At 37.0% G+C, this 16,273-nt stretch overlaps 2 protein-coding genes across 2 annotated transcripts; one reads left to right on the top strand and one right to left on the bottom strand.

Moving 5' to 3' along the window:
• Positions 1-8,284: 8,284 nt before the first annotated feature.
• On the bottom strand, positions 8,285-9,029 carry LOC117718297 (keratin-associated protein 13-1-like). The gene is made up of 2 exons (XM_034515877.2): positions 9,021-9,029; positions 8,285-8,809 (listed from the first exon to the last, which is right to left on the bottom strand). The coding sequence occupies exon 2, from the start codon at positions 8,807-8,809 to the stop codon at positions 8,285-8,287; it is 525 nt and encodes a 174-aa protein (XP_034371768.1). The 5' UTR covers positions 9,021-9,029.
• A 3,235-nt stretch (positions 9,030-12,264) lies between these two features.
• LOC117718279 (keratin-associated protein 13-1-like) lies at positions 12,265-12,828 on the top strand. The gene has a single exon (XM_034515856.2). It carries the CDS (start codon positions 12,316-12,318, stop codon positions 12,826-12,828), a length of 513 nt encoding a protein of 170 aa, XP_034371747.1. The 5' UTR covers positions 12,265-12,315.
• Positions 12,829-16,273: the final 3,445 nt, after the last annotated feature.

Raw genomic sequence — 16,273 nt, forward strand, 5'->3', positions numbered from 1 at the left:
TATAAGAAACCTACAGAACGCCAAATAGACTAGACCAGAAAAGAAATATCTCCCATCACATAATAATCAAAACATCAAATGCAAAAAAAAAAAAAATCAAATAAAAAATACTAAAAGCAGTAAGGGAAAAAAAGTCAAGTAACATGTAAAGGCAGACCTATAAGAATTATACTAGACTTCTCACCAGAGACTATAAAAGCCAGAACAACCTGGACTGATATCATACAGACCCTAAGAGAACACAAATGTCAGCCCAGACTACCATACCCAGCAAACTCTCAATCACTATAGATGGAGAAACTAAGATATTCCATGACAAAAACTAAGATATTCCATTGCACAATATCTCACCACAAACCCAGCACTTTAAAAGATAATTGATGGAAAATGCCAACACAAGGAGGGAAACTACAACCTAGAAAAAGCAAGAAAGTAATGTTCCAACAACCCCAAATGAAGATAGCTACACAAACATAATTCCACCTCTAATAACAAAAATAACAGGAAGCCACAATAAGTTTTTCTTAATATATCTTAACATCAATGGACTCAATTCTCCAATAAAAAGACATGGACTTTCAGACTGGATACACAAAGAGGACCCAGAATTTTGCTGCATACAGGAAATGCACCTCAGTGACAAAGACAGACACTACCTCAGGGTAAAATGATGTAAAACAATTTTCCAAGAAAATGGTCCCAAGAAACAAGCTGGAGTAGCCATTATAATATCAATTAAAATCAAAAGTAATCAAAAAGTATCAACCAAAAGTAATCAAAAAAGGTAAGGAAGGACACTTCATAATCATCAAAGGAAAAGTTTACCAAGATGAACTTTCAATTCTGAACATCCATGCACCAAATTCAAGGGCACCCACATATATAAAAGAAACATTACTAAAGGTCAAAACACACATTGCACCTCACGCAATAATAGTGGGGGATTTGAACACCCTACTCTCAGCAGTGGACAGATCAAGGAAACAGAAACTAAACAGAGACACATTGAAATTAACAGAAGTTATGAATCAAATGGTGTTAACAGATATCTATAGAACATTTTATTCTAAAACAAAAGAATATACCCTTTTCTCAGCACCTCATGGTACCTTCTCCAAATAGACTATATAATTGGTCACAAAACAGTCCTCAACAGATACAAAATAATTGATATAATCCATTGCATCCTATCAGATCACCATGGACTAAGGCTGGTTTTAAATAATGACAAAACCAATGGAAAACCCACAGGCACGAGGAAACTGAACAATGCTCGACTCAACGATGACTCTTGATCAAGGAAGAAATAAAGAAAGAAATGAAAGCCTTTTTAGAATAACGAAAATGAGAACACATCATACCAAATCTTGTGGGACTCCATGAAAGTAGTGCTAAGAGGAAAACTCATAGCTCTAAGTGCCTATAAAAAGAATCTGGAGAGAGCATGCATTAACAACTTGACAGCACACCTGAAAGCTCTAGAACAAAAAGAAGGAAATATACCCAAGAGAAGTAGACTGCAGGAAATAATCAAACTCAAGGCTGAAATGAACCAAGTAGTAACAGAAAGAACTATACAAAGAATCAACAAAATCAGGAGCTGGTTCTTTGAGAAAACCAACAAGATAGATAAATCCTTAGCCAGATTACCCAGAGGATACAGAGCCAGTATCCAAATTAATAAAATCAGAACTGAAAAGGGAGACATAACAACAGAAACTGAGGAAATTCAAAAAATCATCAGATCCTACTACAAAGGCCTATTCTCAACAAAACTGCAAAATCTGGATAAAATGAACAATTTTCTAGACAGATACCAGGTACCAAAGTTAAATCAGGATCAAATAAACCATATAAACAGTCCCATAACCCCTAAAGAAATAGCAGCAGTCATTAAAAGTCTCCCCACCAAAAAAAGTCTGGGACCAGATGGTTTTAGTGCAGAATTCTATCAGACTTTCCAGGAAGAACTAATACCAGTTCTCTTCAAACAATTGCACAAAATAGAAACAGAAGGAACACTACCCAATTCGTTCTATGAAGCTACAATCATGCTCATACCTAATCCTCACAAAGACCCAACAAAGAAAGAGAACTTCAGACCAATCTCCCTTGTAAATATCAATGCAAAAATGTCCAATAAAATTCTAGCAAATCGAATCTAAGAACACATCAAAAACAATCATCCACCATTATCAAGTAGGCTTTAGCCCAGGAATGCAGGGGGATGGTTCAATATTTGGAAATCCATCAATATAATCCACTATATAAATAAACTCAAAGAAAAAAAAAAACATGATCATCTCACTAGATGCTGAGAAAGCATTTGACAAAATTCAAAATCCCTTCATGCTAAACGTCTTGAAAAGATCAGGAATTCAAGGTCCATACCTAAACATAGTTAAAGCAATATAGAGCAAACCAGTAGCCAACATCAAACTAAATGGAGAGAAACTTGAAGCAATCCCACTAAGATCAGGGACTAGACAGGGTTGCCCACTCTCTTCCTACCTATTCAATATAGTACTGGAAGTCCTAGCCAGAGCAATTAGACAACAAAAAGAAGTCAGGAGATATAAATAGAAAAGGAAGAAGTCAAAATATCCATATTTGCAGGCAATATGTTAGTACACTTAAGTGACCCCAAAACTTCCACCAGAGAACTCCTAATCCTGATTAAAAAAATTCAGCAATGTGGCTGGTTATAAAATCAACTCAAACAAATCAGTAGCCTTCCTCTATGTGAAAGATAAACAGGCTGAAAAAGAAATTAGTAAAATGATGCCCTTCACAACAGTGACAAATAATATAAAATACCTCTGTGTGAAACTAACCAAGCAAGTGAAAGATCTGTATGACAAGAACTTCAAGTCTCTGAAGAAAGAAATTGAAGATCACAGAAGATGGAAAGATCTCCCATGCTACTGGATTGGCAGGATTAATATAGTAAAAATGGCCATCTTGCCAAATGTAATCTACAGATTCAATGCAATCCCCATTAAAATCCCAACTCAATTCTTCACAGAGTTAGAAAGAGAAAATCTCAAATTCATTCAGAATAACAAAACACCCAGGATATTGAAAACTGTTCTCAACAATAAAAGAACTTCTAGAGGAATCACCATCCCTGACCTCAAGTTGTACTACAGAGCAAGAGTGATAAAAACTGCATGGTATTGGTACAGAGACAGGCAGGAAGATCAAAGAAATAGAATTGAAGACCCAGAAATGACCCCACACACCTATGGTCACTTGATCTTTGACAAAGGAACTAAAACTGTACATTGGAAAAGAAAAGCATTTTCAACAAATGGTGCTGGTTCAACGGGAGGTCAACATGTAGAAGAATGCAAATTGATCCATTCCTATCTCCCTTACAAAACTCAAGTCCAAGTGGATAAAGACCTCCACATAAGACTAGATGCACTTAAACTAACCGAAAAGAAGTTATGGAAGAACCTTAAATACTTGGGCACAGGGGAAATGTTCCTGAACAGAACACCAATGGCTTATGCTTTAAGATCAAGAATTGACAAATGGGACTTCATAAAACTGCAGTTTCTGTAAGGCAAAGGACACTGCCAATAGGACAAAAGGTAACCAACAGATTGGGAAAAGATATTTACCAATCCCACATCCAATAGAGGGCTAATATACAATATATACAAATAAGTCAAGAAATTAGACTCCAGATAATCAAATAACCATATAATAAATGGGGTATAGAGCTAAACAAAGAATTCTCAACTGAGGAAACTCGAATGGCCGAGAAGCACCTAAAAAAATGTTCAGCATCCATAGTCATCAGGTAAATGCAAATCAAAACAACTTTGAGATTCCACCTCACAACTGTCAGAATGGCTAAGATCAAAACTCAGGTAATAGTAGATGCTGGCAAGGATGTAGACAAAGAGGAACACTCATCCATTGTTGGTGGGATTGCAAGATGGTGCAACCAATTTGGAAATCAGTCAGGCAGTTCCTCAGAAAATTGGATATAGCATTACCTGAGGACCCAGCTATACCACTTTTGGGCATATACCCAGAAAATACTCTAATGTATAACAAGGACATATGCTTTACTATGTTCATAGCATCTTTATTTATTATAGCCAGAAGCTGGAAAGAACCCAGATGTCCTTCAAAAGAGGAATAGATACAGAAAATGTGGTACATTTACATAATGGAGTATTACTCAGCTATTAAAAACAATGAATTGGAAAATTCTTAGGTAAATGGATGCAACTAGAAAATATTATCCTGAGTGAGGTAACCCAATCACAAAAGAACCCACACAGTATTCACTCTCCGATTATTGGGTATTAGCCCAAAAGCTTGAAATACCCAAGATTCAATTCACAGACCACATGAAGCTCATGAAGAAGGAAGACCAAGTGTGGTTGCTTCGGTCCTTCTTAGAAGGAGTAACAAAATACTCAAAGGAGCAAATATGGAGACAAAGTTTGGGACAGAATCTGAAGGAGTGGCAGTCTGGAGACCATTCCACCTGGGTATCCATCCCATGTGCAGTCACCAAAGGTAGATGCTGATGTGGATGTCAGGAAGTGCATGCTGACAGGAGCCTGATATAGCTGTGTCCTTAGAGGTCTGCCAGAGCTTGACATATTCAGAGGCAGATGCTCACAGCTAACCATTGAACTGAAAAAGTGGTTCCCAATGGAGGAGTTAGAGTAAAGACTGAAGGAGCTGAAAGGGTTTGTGGCCTCATGAGGAGAGCAACAATACCTACCAACCAGAGTTCCCAGGGTCTAAACTACCAGCCTGGGAGCACTTATGGAGGGACCATGGCTCCAGCTGTATATGTAAGGGAGGATGGCCCTGTTGGGCATAGGTGGGAGAGGAGATCTTTGGTCCCATGAAGGCTGGACGCAGTGTGTTGGGAATTTGAGGGTGGGGAGGTGGGAGTAGGGTGGTATTTGGGGACATAGCCTCACAAGCAGGAGGAGGGGGGAATGGGATAGGTGGTTCTTGGGCAGGGGGTGAGGTAAGGGGATAACATCTGAATTGTAATTATAATATCCAATAAAAATTGAAAAAAAAAAACAAACTAAACATCAACAAAACAACCAGTTAAAACTAAGCTGTGAAAGTAAGAGTACTTGATTCAATAGGAGAGGAGAGATAAAATGAAAATTGTTAAAGGTGTTTGAAAAAGTCAAAAAGAATGATATGTATAAGATTTACATAAAATTATTTATATTATATATTTAAAATGTGTATGTATGTGTATGTATGTAAAATATATTTTTATATATTTATATGAATTATACCGATATAGATGACATAGGTATAGATGATGATGATATAGATAGACATAGACATTGACATAGACATAGAGATAGACATAGATGTAGATAGATATATCACAAAGCCCCAGTACTAGGCATGAAAAATAAGAATCCCATTTTTGAGTTATTGTTCAAGAGAGTTCAAGAAACTCCCAAAACAATATTGTTATTGTCTTTCTTTGGTGCCTTTCCAGAAGTTAAGTTTCTATTTCCAAAGACGTGATAGACTTTGGACCCAGGACTTAGGTAATTTGAGTTGGATTTTATTTGAAAGATTACTCTGTGATTACTGGCTTTCAGAGTACCAGAGGATGCTATGTAAATTGCTAAGGGAGGGAGAATTCAATAATCATACCTAGTTGGACACCTATAAACTATAATGATTAGTATAGCAAGATGTCACGAAAAGGTACCATAATAGCATTCAAATCTTGGTGACAACCAACAGCAGTCTAATTGTACGTACTTACTGCCAAGTTTAAGGAAGAAAAAGCCTGCAATTGGTGAAGTTATCACTCTTAGAGGATAATTTTCTGCCATTTATTAATCCAACATGATTACTAACTTCATTCTAAAAACTTAGAGTAACTTCCCATTAACTGTGTCTCTCATACCTCTTGAAAGAAGCTTCTCGTTGCAGCAGACAGAGATCATTATAGAAAACATAATAAATCAGAACTCATAGGATAACTGATTGATGGGCAAACAGACTTAATGGGTACTTCTCCAACACAACACTACTAAGGCTCAGGGAATATCACACAGGATATTAAAAAATTTCAAGAGATAGATGAATAGAAATCTACACTTAAATTCTGTTTCCATGAAAACACAGGGAAGCGAAACCCATGATACCTCAAAAAAAATGTTGCCTAAAAAGGACCTGAAAAAATGAGACTAATAAACATGCTATTGTCACACGGAAAATTCTTATGGAAGCCAATCCCAGACAAAGAACTACAGGCAAATAAGGAATGCTGAGAGATGGAGAAAGAGTCTTCCCTAGTGATAAGATGCCTAATTGGCTAGCCAAAACATAGTGGTGAGTCCTAAGATAATATACATACAAGCAACACTAGATAGAATACATATATATGCATTTACATACATATGTAACAGTAATAAATTAAAAATGCCATGGCTTCAAGTAGGGGCTAGGGAATTGGAACATAGAAGAAATTAAAGACAGAAGAAGAAAAAATATATATATATAAATTACATTTTAACTAAAATTTTATATATATATATATATATATATATATATATATATATATATGATTATTATCTCATAAAAGACACACAAATGGCTAGCAAACACTTTCTAAAATGTGTCCAATGTGAGTCAGGGTGATGGTTCAGTAGTTAAGAGTACTTGCTGCTCTTGAAGAGAATCCAGGTTCAATTTCCAGATCCCACTTGGCAGCTAACAACCATTTGCCCTTAAAGTTCCAGGTTATCCAAACCCTCTTCTGTCATCTTCAGACACCAGACACTCAGGTATGCATACATGCAGGCAAACCTTCATACATAGACACTAAATCATATACCTTATTCTTGGAGATGGAATTTTTAATTGAAACTTAACTACTTTCATTCCATGGACTAGAAAAATATGTATTTTTCAAAAACTCTCTGGAGGTTCCAGTTTTTCCTTATTAAAAAAAAAATGCACACTTTTCAAAAACCAGATTTGTATTTTTTCAAATCTTTTTAACCTTTAATTTTCATAATACCTGCAATACCTTCTTTCTCAGATTGTACCCAGGTGTGTGGCCTCAAGTTGTCTTTGACACCCAGAGTGACAAAGAATATAAACTCAAATTTTCCCAGACACATGGCTCTCTGTTGAATGAAGTTGACTCTAGGAGAAGCATCAAGTTGTGCCAGCTCCTTATGAGCACAACTACTCAGTTTTCCGTACACATGCTTGGAGATGAAATGTAGAAATAATGCCCCAACTGGAGAAGTAGGGATAGCAGCATTAACACAGTACAACTAACTGTCCTGAGAGATGCTTAAAACTCATGTTGTTTCCTGTCAGCCAATCTGCATTCATATTCTAGAGAAAGATAAATGTTTGCTTGTGTGCAAACTTAACCATATGAATTATATAATACCATATGCTTGGTACTTGCATTTTCAGTTCTCTTGTTAATGACTAATTTACTGAGTTCATAAGAATTCATGTCATCCAATCTCAAGCCACTTTCATTGTAGTGTGAACCCTGTTTGCAAATGTCAGTGAATGCCTTCCCAGAATTGACTACTCCCATTAACACATCCGCACAGACAAAACAATTATCCAGTCAAATAATCCTGCTGATTATTATTAAATACTTTCAAAGACTTAACTAAAAACACTGTAAGCAAAATGATAAGAATTTAAACAATACATTGAGGTGTCAAATTGCAAAAATCAAATTTATTTGATTAAAATTTTCATTTTCAGTTACTCTTGGAAGAAAGCCAAATATATCTTCGAGTAAAGTATATTTTTGAGTTATTATTAATTTGAGAATCTGCCAGAAGTTGAGGAGGAAAGAAGTAGTTGATGGACAGTTGAAAAGACAATGGTAAGAGAAAAGAACAAAAACAACAGGCAAAGGACACAGAGACCTTAACTTTGATATTGAAAGACTACAAAGATGAAAGAGGTGCATTCAAAAACGCCAAATCCACTGCTTGATGTGTGAGGTTGAAATGGAGTAAAAGCCAAGTATACTGGAAAGAAGAACCTGGACCCATAACCCAGGAACAGGAAGCCATAAGCTCCATAATGCAGAGATCGAAACCACTGGATGTACAGCCCCCTGAGTAGCATCTTCAAGACAGTATCAGGTTACCCACTAAGCTCACGATCTGCCTGAATTTGGAGAAGAAAGAAGCTGTTAATAGAAGGATGGTAAGATATGAGTAGGAGTTAAGCAGGAAAGCAATAGCTTCAGAGTATAGACTGAAATAGGAGAGTTAAAGACTTAACAGTTGATTCCATAGATGCCTGATCCACAAATTGGTCTGTAACATGGTTGGCAGGAACTAGAAGCCAAGTAGGTTGGGTAGTAGAATCTGGACCCATAACTCAGGGAAGGGAAGCCATAGACTCCACAATTCAGGGATCTGAAGCCATTGTTTCCACATCCCACTGGGTAGCAGCTTCGAGATCCATAGCCCAGGGAATAGCAGCTGCTGGACCCAAAGCCCAGAGAGCCAGCATATGTCCCCTGGCAGGGGCTGTAGGGTGTGGAGCTTCTGGGGTAGTAGCAAGGCTTCTGGCAGGGGCTGGACACAACGCAGGACCTCTGGCAGCTGATGGGCTCAATGCAGGTCTCCTGGCAGCCATTGTTCAGAGAGGAGCTCAGCTGGCAGGTGCTGGGAGAGCAGCTGGTCGTGGTGTAGACCAGGTTGCTGGGATAGGAAGAGCCACGGCAGGATCCTGAGGAGGGCAGGCAGCTCCTAAGGGAGCGGGAGGAGAAGTTTCCAGAGCAGCAGCTGTAGGCCATGTTGAGGAGGGGTTGTGAGCTTGACTGCTTGTAACTGAGAAGAGTCTTGAGTTTGAATGTCACTTTGTAGAGAGCTGGGTTTATATATTCTCAAAAGCAGGTGTGGTACCCAACAGAGCTGTCCTGACATATTTGTGTGCTTCCTGGTTTACAAATGTGAAACAGTAATCGCTGTAATTGTGTTTCATTTGAATAGCTTTCCGCACATCATGTTTATGGGTGTTGTCGTTCTATTAAAGTAAAATGATGATGAGTTATTCCTATGCCACAGATGCCATGACTGTTTTACAGCAATGCCTATTCTATCACATCCCAAATAAGAAATCCCTCCTTTTCCTCTTTTCCTCATGATGTAAATTTTATGTGTTTTGTCATAGGATGTTATGAGGAAAATGCTTTTCTTCTCGATGTGTGGCATGACAGTAATTTGCTGTCTTTCTTGTTAATGAATTGGGATTATTACTTTGTGTTTTCTATGAAACCTATTGAAGATGGATCTTACTTGTCCCCATCCTTCTCGTTTTCCAGTATTCTGTATGAATTGTATAACATTACTTATGTGGTTTAATTTTAAGGTTAGGAAAACAATATAAGCCAGAAAAAGTCAAATGAGGCTGAACCCAGGAAGACAGAGAGGAAGACAACTGAAGTTTTGTGATCACAAATGACAGAAATAAGGGGCTGCATCACAACCATGCGAATCTATCAGTCTCTCTCTTCCCTCTTTGTCCTGAGTCTTCTGAAATGTGGGAGGTTCTAGGTAAGAAAACAATATGTAAAATATGAACATATCAAATTATGGTTGTACCGTTTAAAAATAAAGCCTGTTGTTAGTTACCAGAGAATTCATATAGATGTTCATTTCTTGGCCATGTCAAGTGGAGCTGATAAATAATTTTTTTCAGTTGCATATGTGCCTTAGGTTTTTGTTATGTTTTGAGAGAGACAGAGTGAGACAAAGAGAGAGAACAAAGAGAGAGAGAGAAGTTGAGTGAATAAGGAGGATATGCAAGTAATTGGGAACAACAAAAATTATCAAAATACATGAAAAAACCTTAATAATAAATATGTGACTTAATAAATCAAAATAATTGATCAATTAAAAAGTCAGGATTTCATTTAGGACTTCATATCTAACCTATAGCCAAATAATGTCTAAGACAAATTTTGGCGCTTTTCTCATATAACCATGTACAATTTATAAGAATAAAATTGAAATATGGGTGTTTCTACAATTATCACTTCGTCCTAGAAAATGAGTTGTTGATGTTTCAGTTTTGTGCATAGCAATGCAATTGTTTTAAATAACTTTTAACCATACTAATAATATGATCCTTTTTTTTATACTTTTAGCTAAGGAAGAAATAAAACAACATCCTAAATAACACAACAGTCCATTGGAGGGTAAAATATAACCTAGGGTATGGTGAGATCTATTTCATTTAGACATAGCAAATATTTCACACTCTGACAATTTGATTTTGTAATCTGGTCCTAAGAATCCTAATAAAGCTATACAAAGCTTTATGACTGTTGTCACAATGACAATAAAGGCCAGACATCTTGATAATAAGTTGAGAATGGTACGAGGAAGTTCATTTGTAATACATATAGTATTTGATATTATCCAGTCAACTGGAACAATTCCAACAATTAACATGGAAAAGAGTAAATGTGAACAATGTGTGTAAACCAAATGTTTTGGGAGCCATGGTTTTCCATGGCTTGTCAATCACCATTTCCACAACTTGTCTGTCTATCATTATCAATAAGTCCTGATTTCATTGGCTTTTAACATATAACTTGAATATTTATATGGTAGTACTGTAGGTTACTTTTTAAGTGTTGGTGTAGAAAACATTGCATTGCCATGAATGGTCATGATTCTAAATAAATAATAGTCTATTCCTCAAGTTGATAGATTAGCATATCCTCTCATCTGCTAACATTCAGCAATCATTGTTAAACCAGTCTTTTGTATTACTTTTACTCTTTAAGTATGCTTGGTTATGTGAAGATATTAAAGATTTACTTAGTAGATATTTAGATGTAGCCTGCACAGAGAGGCCAAAATAAAACTCTAAGCTTTTATAAATAAGCAAACAATTGAAATTATTTTCTTTCTTAACCCTGTTTCACATGTTGAGGACAAAATTTGTATCTCAGTTCTGTTATCTACCAGCTTTAATCCTTATGTTTTCTCTTGCCTTTTTAGTTAGCGCAGGTGAAGTCCATGGGAAATACTGTGAATTCACAGAGAATAATAATGGAAAAATAAGAAATGATGCCAAGAGTTAAGGTTTCAAAGTGAATTCAAAGTGAGGCATGCAATTTGTTAACTAAAAGAAGAGTAATTTCTTCACATCTCCTATGAAAGAAAAGTTTATTCTTCAAAACATTTGGACAAACACAGAAAAATCAGGACATAAGAAAATACAGAGATTTTTTTTCCTGGAGACCATGAATAAGCACTTTAATTTTCAAACTGTACAAGATTAGATTTGTTGAGACTTTTGAATTTGTTTTTCTTCCCCAGACTCTCCTAAGAGCTCAACAAAACAAAAAGTTTCCAAGATCCACAAACCCTCTATGTGTTTCCTTAAAGACCATAATCTGTACCCTGTGTTATAGTTTACCATCAGCATCTCCTAGATATTTTTTTACTTTACCTAAACTTAGTCACTCCCTGGGATCAGTTCTTGCAAACTAAGCTTCTACAGAACCCACAGAATAGAGGATGATAGTCAACTAAGCCTCTTTTTTCCCTGAAGAATTAAAACTGACTTTACCATGCTGGTACAAAACAGTTGAGAATCCAGTGTCACCTCAGGCCATGTCAGACACATAGGATATGAAATTGTCTCTGTCTATTATTTCTTTGACTCCATTTGTAAGGCCTAAAGTGCCCTGTGCTTGTAACTCTGCTTCAATAATCTCCTTGTAGACACCACAGCTTTAATCCTTATGTTTTCTCTTGCCTTTTTAGTTAGCGCAGGTGAAGTCCATGGGAAATACTGTGAATTCACAGAGAATAATAATGGAAAAATAAGAAATGATGCCAAGAGTTAAGGTTTCAAAGTGAATTCAAAGTGAGGCATGCAATTTGTTAACTAAAAGAAGAGTAATTTCTTCACATCTCCTATGAAAGAAAAGTTTATTCTTCAAAACATTTGGACAAACACAGAAAAATCAGGACATAAGAAAATACAGAGATTTTTTTTCCTGGAGACCATGAATAAGCATCAGTGTAAAACAGTCATAGCATCCATGACTGGCTCATTGTCATAGCTATAAGAAAATTGCAACACCCATAAATACACTATTCAGGAAACTATTCACGGACATCTGCACATTTATAAGACAGGAAGCACAAAAATGCATCAAGGGTGATCCTATTGGGTACCACACCTACTACGGAGAGTATATAAACCCAGCTCTCCACTGGGTGATATTCAAACTCAGAATCCTCTCAGTTACCTCCAGCATAACTTACATCTCCTCTCAACATGGCCTACAACTGCTGCTCTGGAAACTTCTCCTCCCGCTCCCTTAGGAGCTGCCTGCCCTCCTCAGGATCCTGCCGTGGCTCTTCCTATCCCAGCAACCTGGTCTACACCACGACCAGCTGCTCTCCCAGCACCTGCCAGCTGAGCTCCTCTCTGAACAATGGCTGCCAGGAGACCTGCATTGAGCCCATCAGCTGCCAGAGGTCCTGCGTTGTGTCCAGCCCCTGCCAGAAGCCTTGCTACTACCCCAGAAGCTCCACACCCTGCAGTCCCTGCCAGGGGACATATGGTGGCTCTCTGGGCTTTGGGTCCAGCAGCTGCTATTCCCTGGGCTATGGATCTCGAAGCTGCTACCCAGTGGGATGTGGAAACAATGGCTTCAGATCCCTGAATTGTGGAGTCTATGGCTTCCCTTCCCTGAGTTATGGGTCCAGATTCTACTACCCAGTGTATGTGGCTTCCACAAGATTTCAACCTTCTTGTTATAGATCAATCTGTGGTATTGGCTTCTAGGATTTAGGCAGTTAAGTCTCTGTATTCTTACAATATCAAAATCAAATTCTCTATATTCTGTAGACATGTTTACTATTCATCTTTTATTGTTTTTTTTCTTCCCACTAACAATTTTTTTCTCTTCTACTTCTGTTAGAATCTTTGATTAATGTTTATTCTTTATTATGAATCAAATATTATGCTATTGAAATATAAATCACATATTTAGTGTTCATTCAAACCTATTTGAAAACTGAAATTTTAATCCAATAAATTTATGCAATCTGAAGCCTCAATGCCTTGTTGATATTATTATGTTGTTTTTATGTTTGCATTTATGGGTTGGGGGGACTCAATTAAATATCAATACCTTTATCCAACTAGATTTTGAGAGAAAATAGCATAGTTCTGGCACATTCATATTTTTAAATTACTAAATAATTGGAAGATTTCAATTTGAATTGCAAATAAGGATCACAAAAATGAGAGTTGCCTAAGATTGAAGGACAAGAATAAATTTTTTATACAGATTACAGTAGTATATAATTTACTGGGTTATGCATATTTTCTGAGAAAAAAATATAAGTCTAGTTTCTGAATATAAATTTTCAACCATAGTCAACCAACCAATCAACCTTGACAGACTCTCGAAATGTAAACTTGTTTTTATCAAAAGTGCTGCATCTCTTAACACCCAGAGTTTAGGCACTACTCCTGGCCATTTTCTCAAAACATATGAAGGGAGAATAACAATTATCTTAGGTGGTAAAAACTGGGTCCAGGAGTTGGGGGCAACTTTTAGATGCTTTTCCAACTTAGCTCCAACCAACCTAGGAAAAATACTATACAATTTTTCTTCACTTGTCTTACTCTGATTGTCAAAGTGAAAGATTCAGGTGTAGTTTATTTGAAAGAAGAAGAAGAAGAGGAGGGAGAGGGAGAGGGAGAGGGAGAGGGAGAGGGAGAGGGAGAGGGAGAGGGAGAGGGAGAGGGAGAGGGAGAGGGAGAGGGAGAGGGAGAGGGAGAGGGAGAGGGAGAGGGAGAGGGAGAGGGAGAGGGAGAGGGAGGAGAAAAAGAAGGAGAAGGAGAAGGAGAGGGAGAGGAGAGGGAGAGGGAGAGGGGAGGGAGAGGGAGAGGGAGAGGGAGAGGGAGAGGGAGAGGGAGAGGGAGAGAGAGGGAGAGGGAGAGGGAGAGGGAGAGGGAGAGGGAGAGGGGGGAGGGGGAGGGGGGAGGGGGAGGGGGGGAGGGGGAGGGGGGAGGGGAGGAGGGAGAGGGAGAGGGAGAGGGAGAGGGAGAGGAAGGAGAAGGAGAAGGAGAAGGAGAAGGAGAAGGAGAAGGAGAAGGAGAAGGAGAAGGAGAAGGAGAAGGAGAAGGAGAAGGAGAAGGAGAAGGAGAAGGAGAAGGAGAAGGAGAAGGAGAAGGAGAAGGAGAAGGAGAAGGAGAAGGAGAAGGAGACGGAGAAGGAGAAGAAGAAGTGGAACCCAGGAAAGAAAGCTGATTCAGAAAAATAGGGTATGGTCCATTAGTACATCAAGTAGGTCCAGAAGTGAGTCACGGTCTCATAGATCAGAGCTGACCAAGGCAGGAGCACCTAGGCTTAAGTTTCAGGACTGCATAAGCCATGGACCAAAGGAAGGTGTCAGAGATGAGCATTTCTATAACACAGAGTAGAAGCTATGGATTGAAGATAATATTAAAGTACCCAGACTTCAAGAGTTCCACGGCAGGAGTGGGGAGGGGTGAAAGTGAAGATAAGATCATGCTGTCTCAAAATAGGTCAGTCAGGTCTGTAATTGAGAGTGGCTGCCTGTGGATCTCACCCACCCAACATATTACCGAGTTAGTAGTAATTTTTGTTTGTAAGTTTGGTCAGATTTATTTAGTGAAATTAGAAACATGTGTGTGTTAGAATTAAAATGTCCTTCTGATGAAGTTCCTTTAAAGAATGTGGTGACCTTAAAGTCTTCTAAAATATTTTTGGTTTAAAGTTGATGTGAAGTTATCTACAACTTCTTATCTCCAGGTCCATATCTTTGAAATACTGGTTCCCATCCTTTAATCCTAATATAGTTTCTATTGATAATGGCAACATGCATTCCCTAGAGACAGATAAATTATGGGGTTTTGATTTTTAACCCAATTGGTTAGTTAATAAGTTTCTATTTAAAAACTTGAGATCCTTTAGTTCTACCCCAAAGTTTTGTATTTTTATCATTTTGCTATTTTGGGGGGGTGTATTTATACTAATAATTTACTGATTGTCTATTGTTTATTAATTGCCTATATCCCTTTGAGTTTGTTCATATTTCTCCTTAATTCAAATAATTATTTCCAGTGTGCTCTGCAAAGCAGAAGACTTAGTGACCATAAATTTCGTAATTCTATTTGTATTGTAGGCAATTCATACGTATCTTATAATTTCATAGAAAGTTTTTCTTGTTATAATAGTATGAGCTGGCAGTTCTATTCTTTTAGAGCTATAAATTGAATTATATCTAAGAACTCATGATCTTAAATCTTCTATCCTGCAATCATGCATTATTTTAATGAGCCTATATTTGTCTTTTATATATTTCAATATAGTTTTAGTATTCTGTGTTTTTATATCTTGCCTATATCTCATGATGTTTCTCTGATCATCCTGTAAATGTGATATTCTATAGGCATCTTGTACTTGTATAGGCATCTCTATACAGTTTTAAGAGGGTTCTGTTAGTATTCTCCTTCTGTGAACACTATTTGAAAGTATTTTCCCCCATTTTGTTCCAAAGGTTTTCCATGCTACATCCATATTCTTTAAAAAAAAATTTATCATTAAAGATTACTGGGTGTTTCGATTCTTACTGCTTTTCACTAAGCCCAAATATTATATTTTCCATGCAATCTATTCTTTTAATGAGACTTTCCACTGAAGTTTTAATGGAAATTATTGAGTTTTTTAATTTCCAACATCATTTCAGCTTAGTTTTTTTTTTTTTAACAATTCCATTTCTTATAAATTTTGTTTTTATATTTTGAGTTGGATTACCCATTTCATTCAGCTATTTGCTTTTGTTCCCTTGGTGTATATCTATGTCTTATTCAGTTGTTTGAACATATGTAAAATCAATAATATGAATTCTTTTTCTGGAATATTCTCCAGGCTTTTCTCATTATGACTGAAGTAATATTGTGTTGCTTTTGCTTCTGTATTGAGACTTGAGCATCCAGTGCATTTCGTTGAACATATTTCTTTTTTAAAATGAATTTATTCATCATGTAAGAGTATACTAGTGTCTGTACTGACTCCTTAAATAAAGGAAAATTAAAATAACTTTCAAACATTTCATTTAATCACAGTGCAGTAAATTAGCTAGTTATCGATAATCATAGAAACTAAAGAAAGTATACAAACTTATAGAGAGTTTACGGCACGCTGTTAAATGATAACTGTGATACTGAAGAAATGAATATGAAAAAGAATCCT

The sequence above is a fragment of the Arvicanthis niloticus genome, chromosome 12 (assembly GCF_011762505.2).
Source record: "Arvicanthis niloticus isolate mArvNil1 chromosome 12, mArvNil1.pat.X, whole genome shotgun sequence".
NCBI classification, from domain to species: Eukaryota; Metazoa; Chordata; class Mammalia; order Rodentia; family Muridae; genus Arvicanthis; species Arvicanthis niloticus.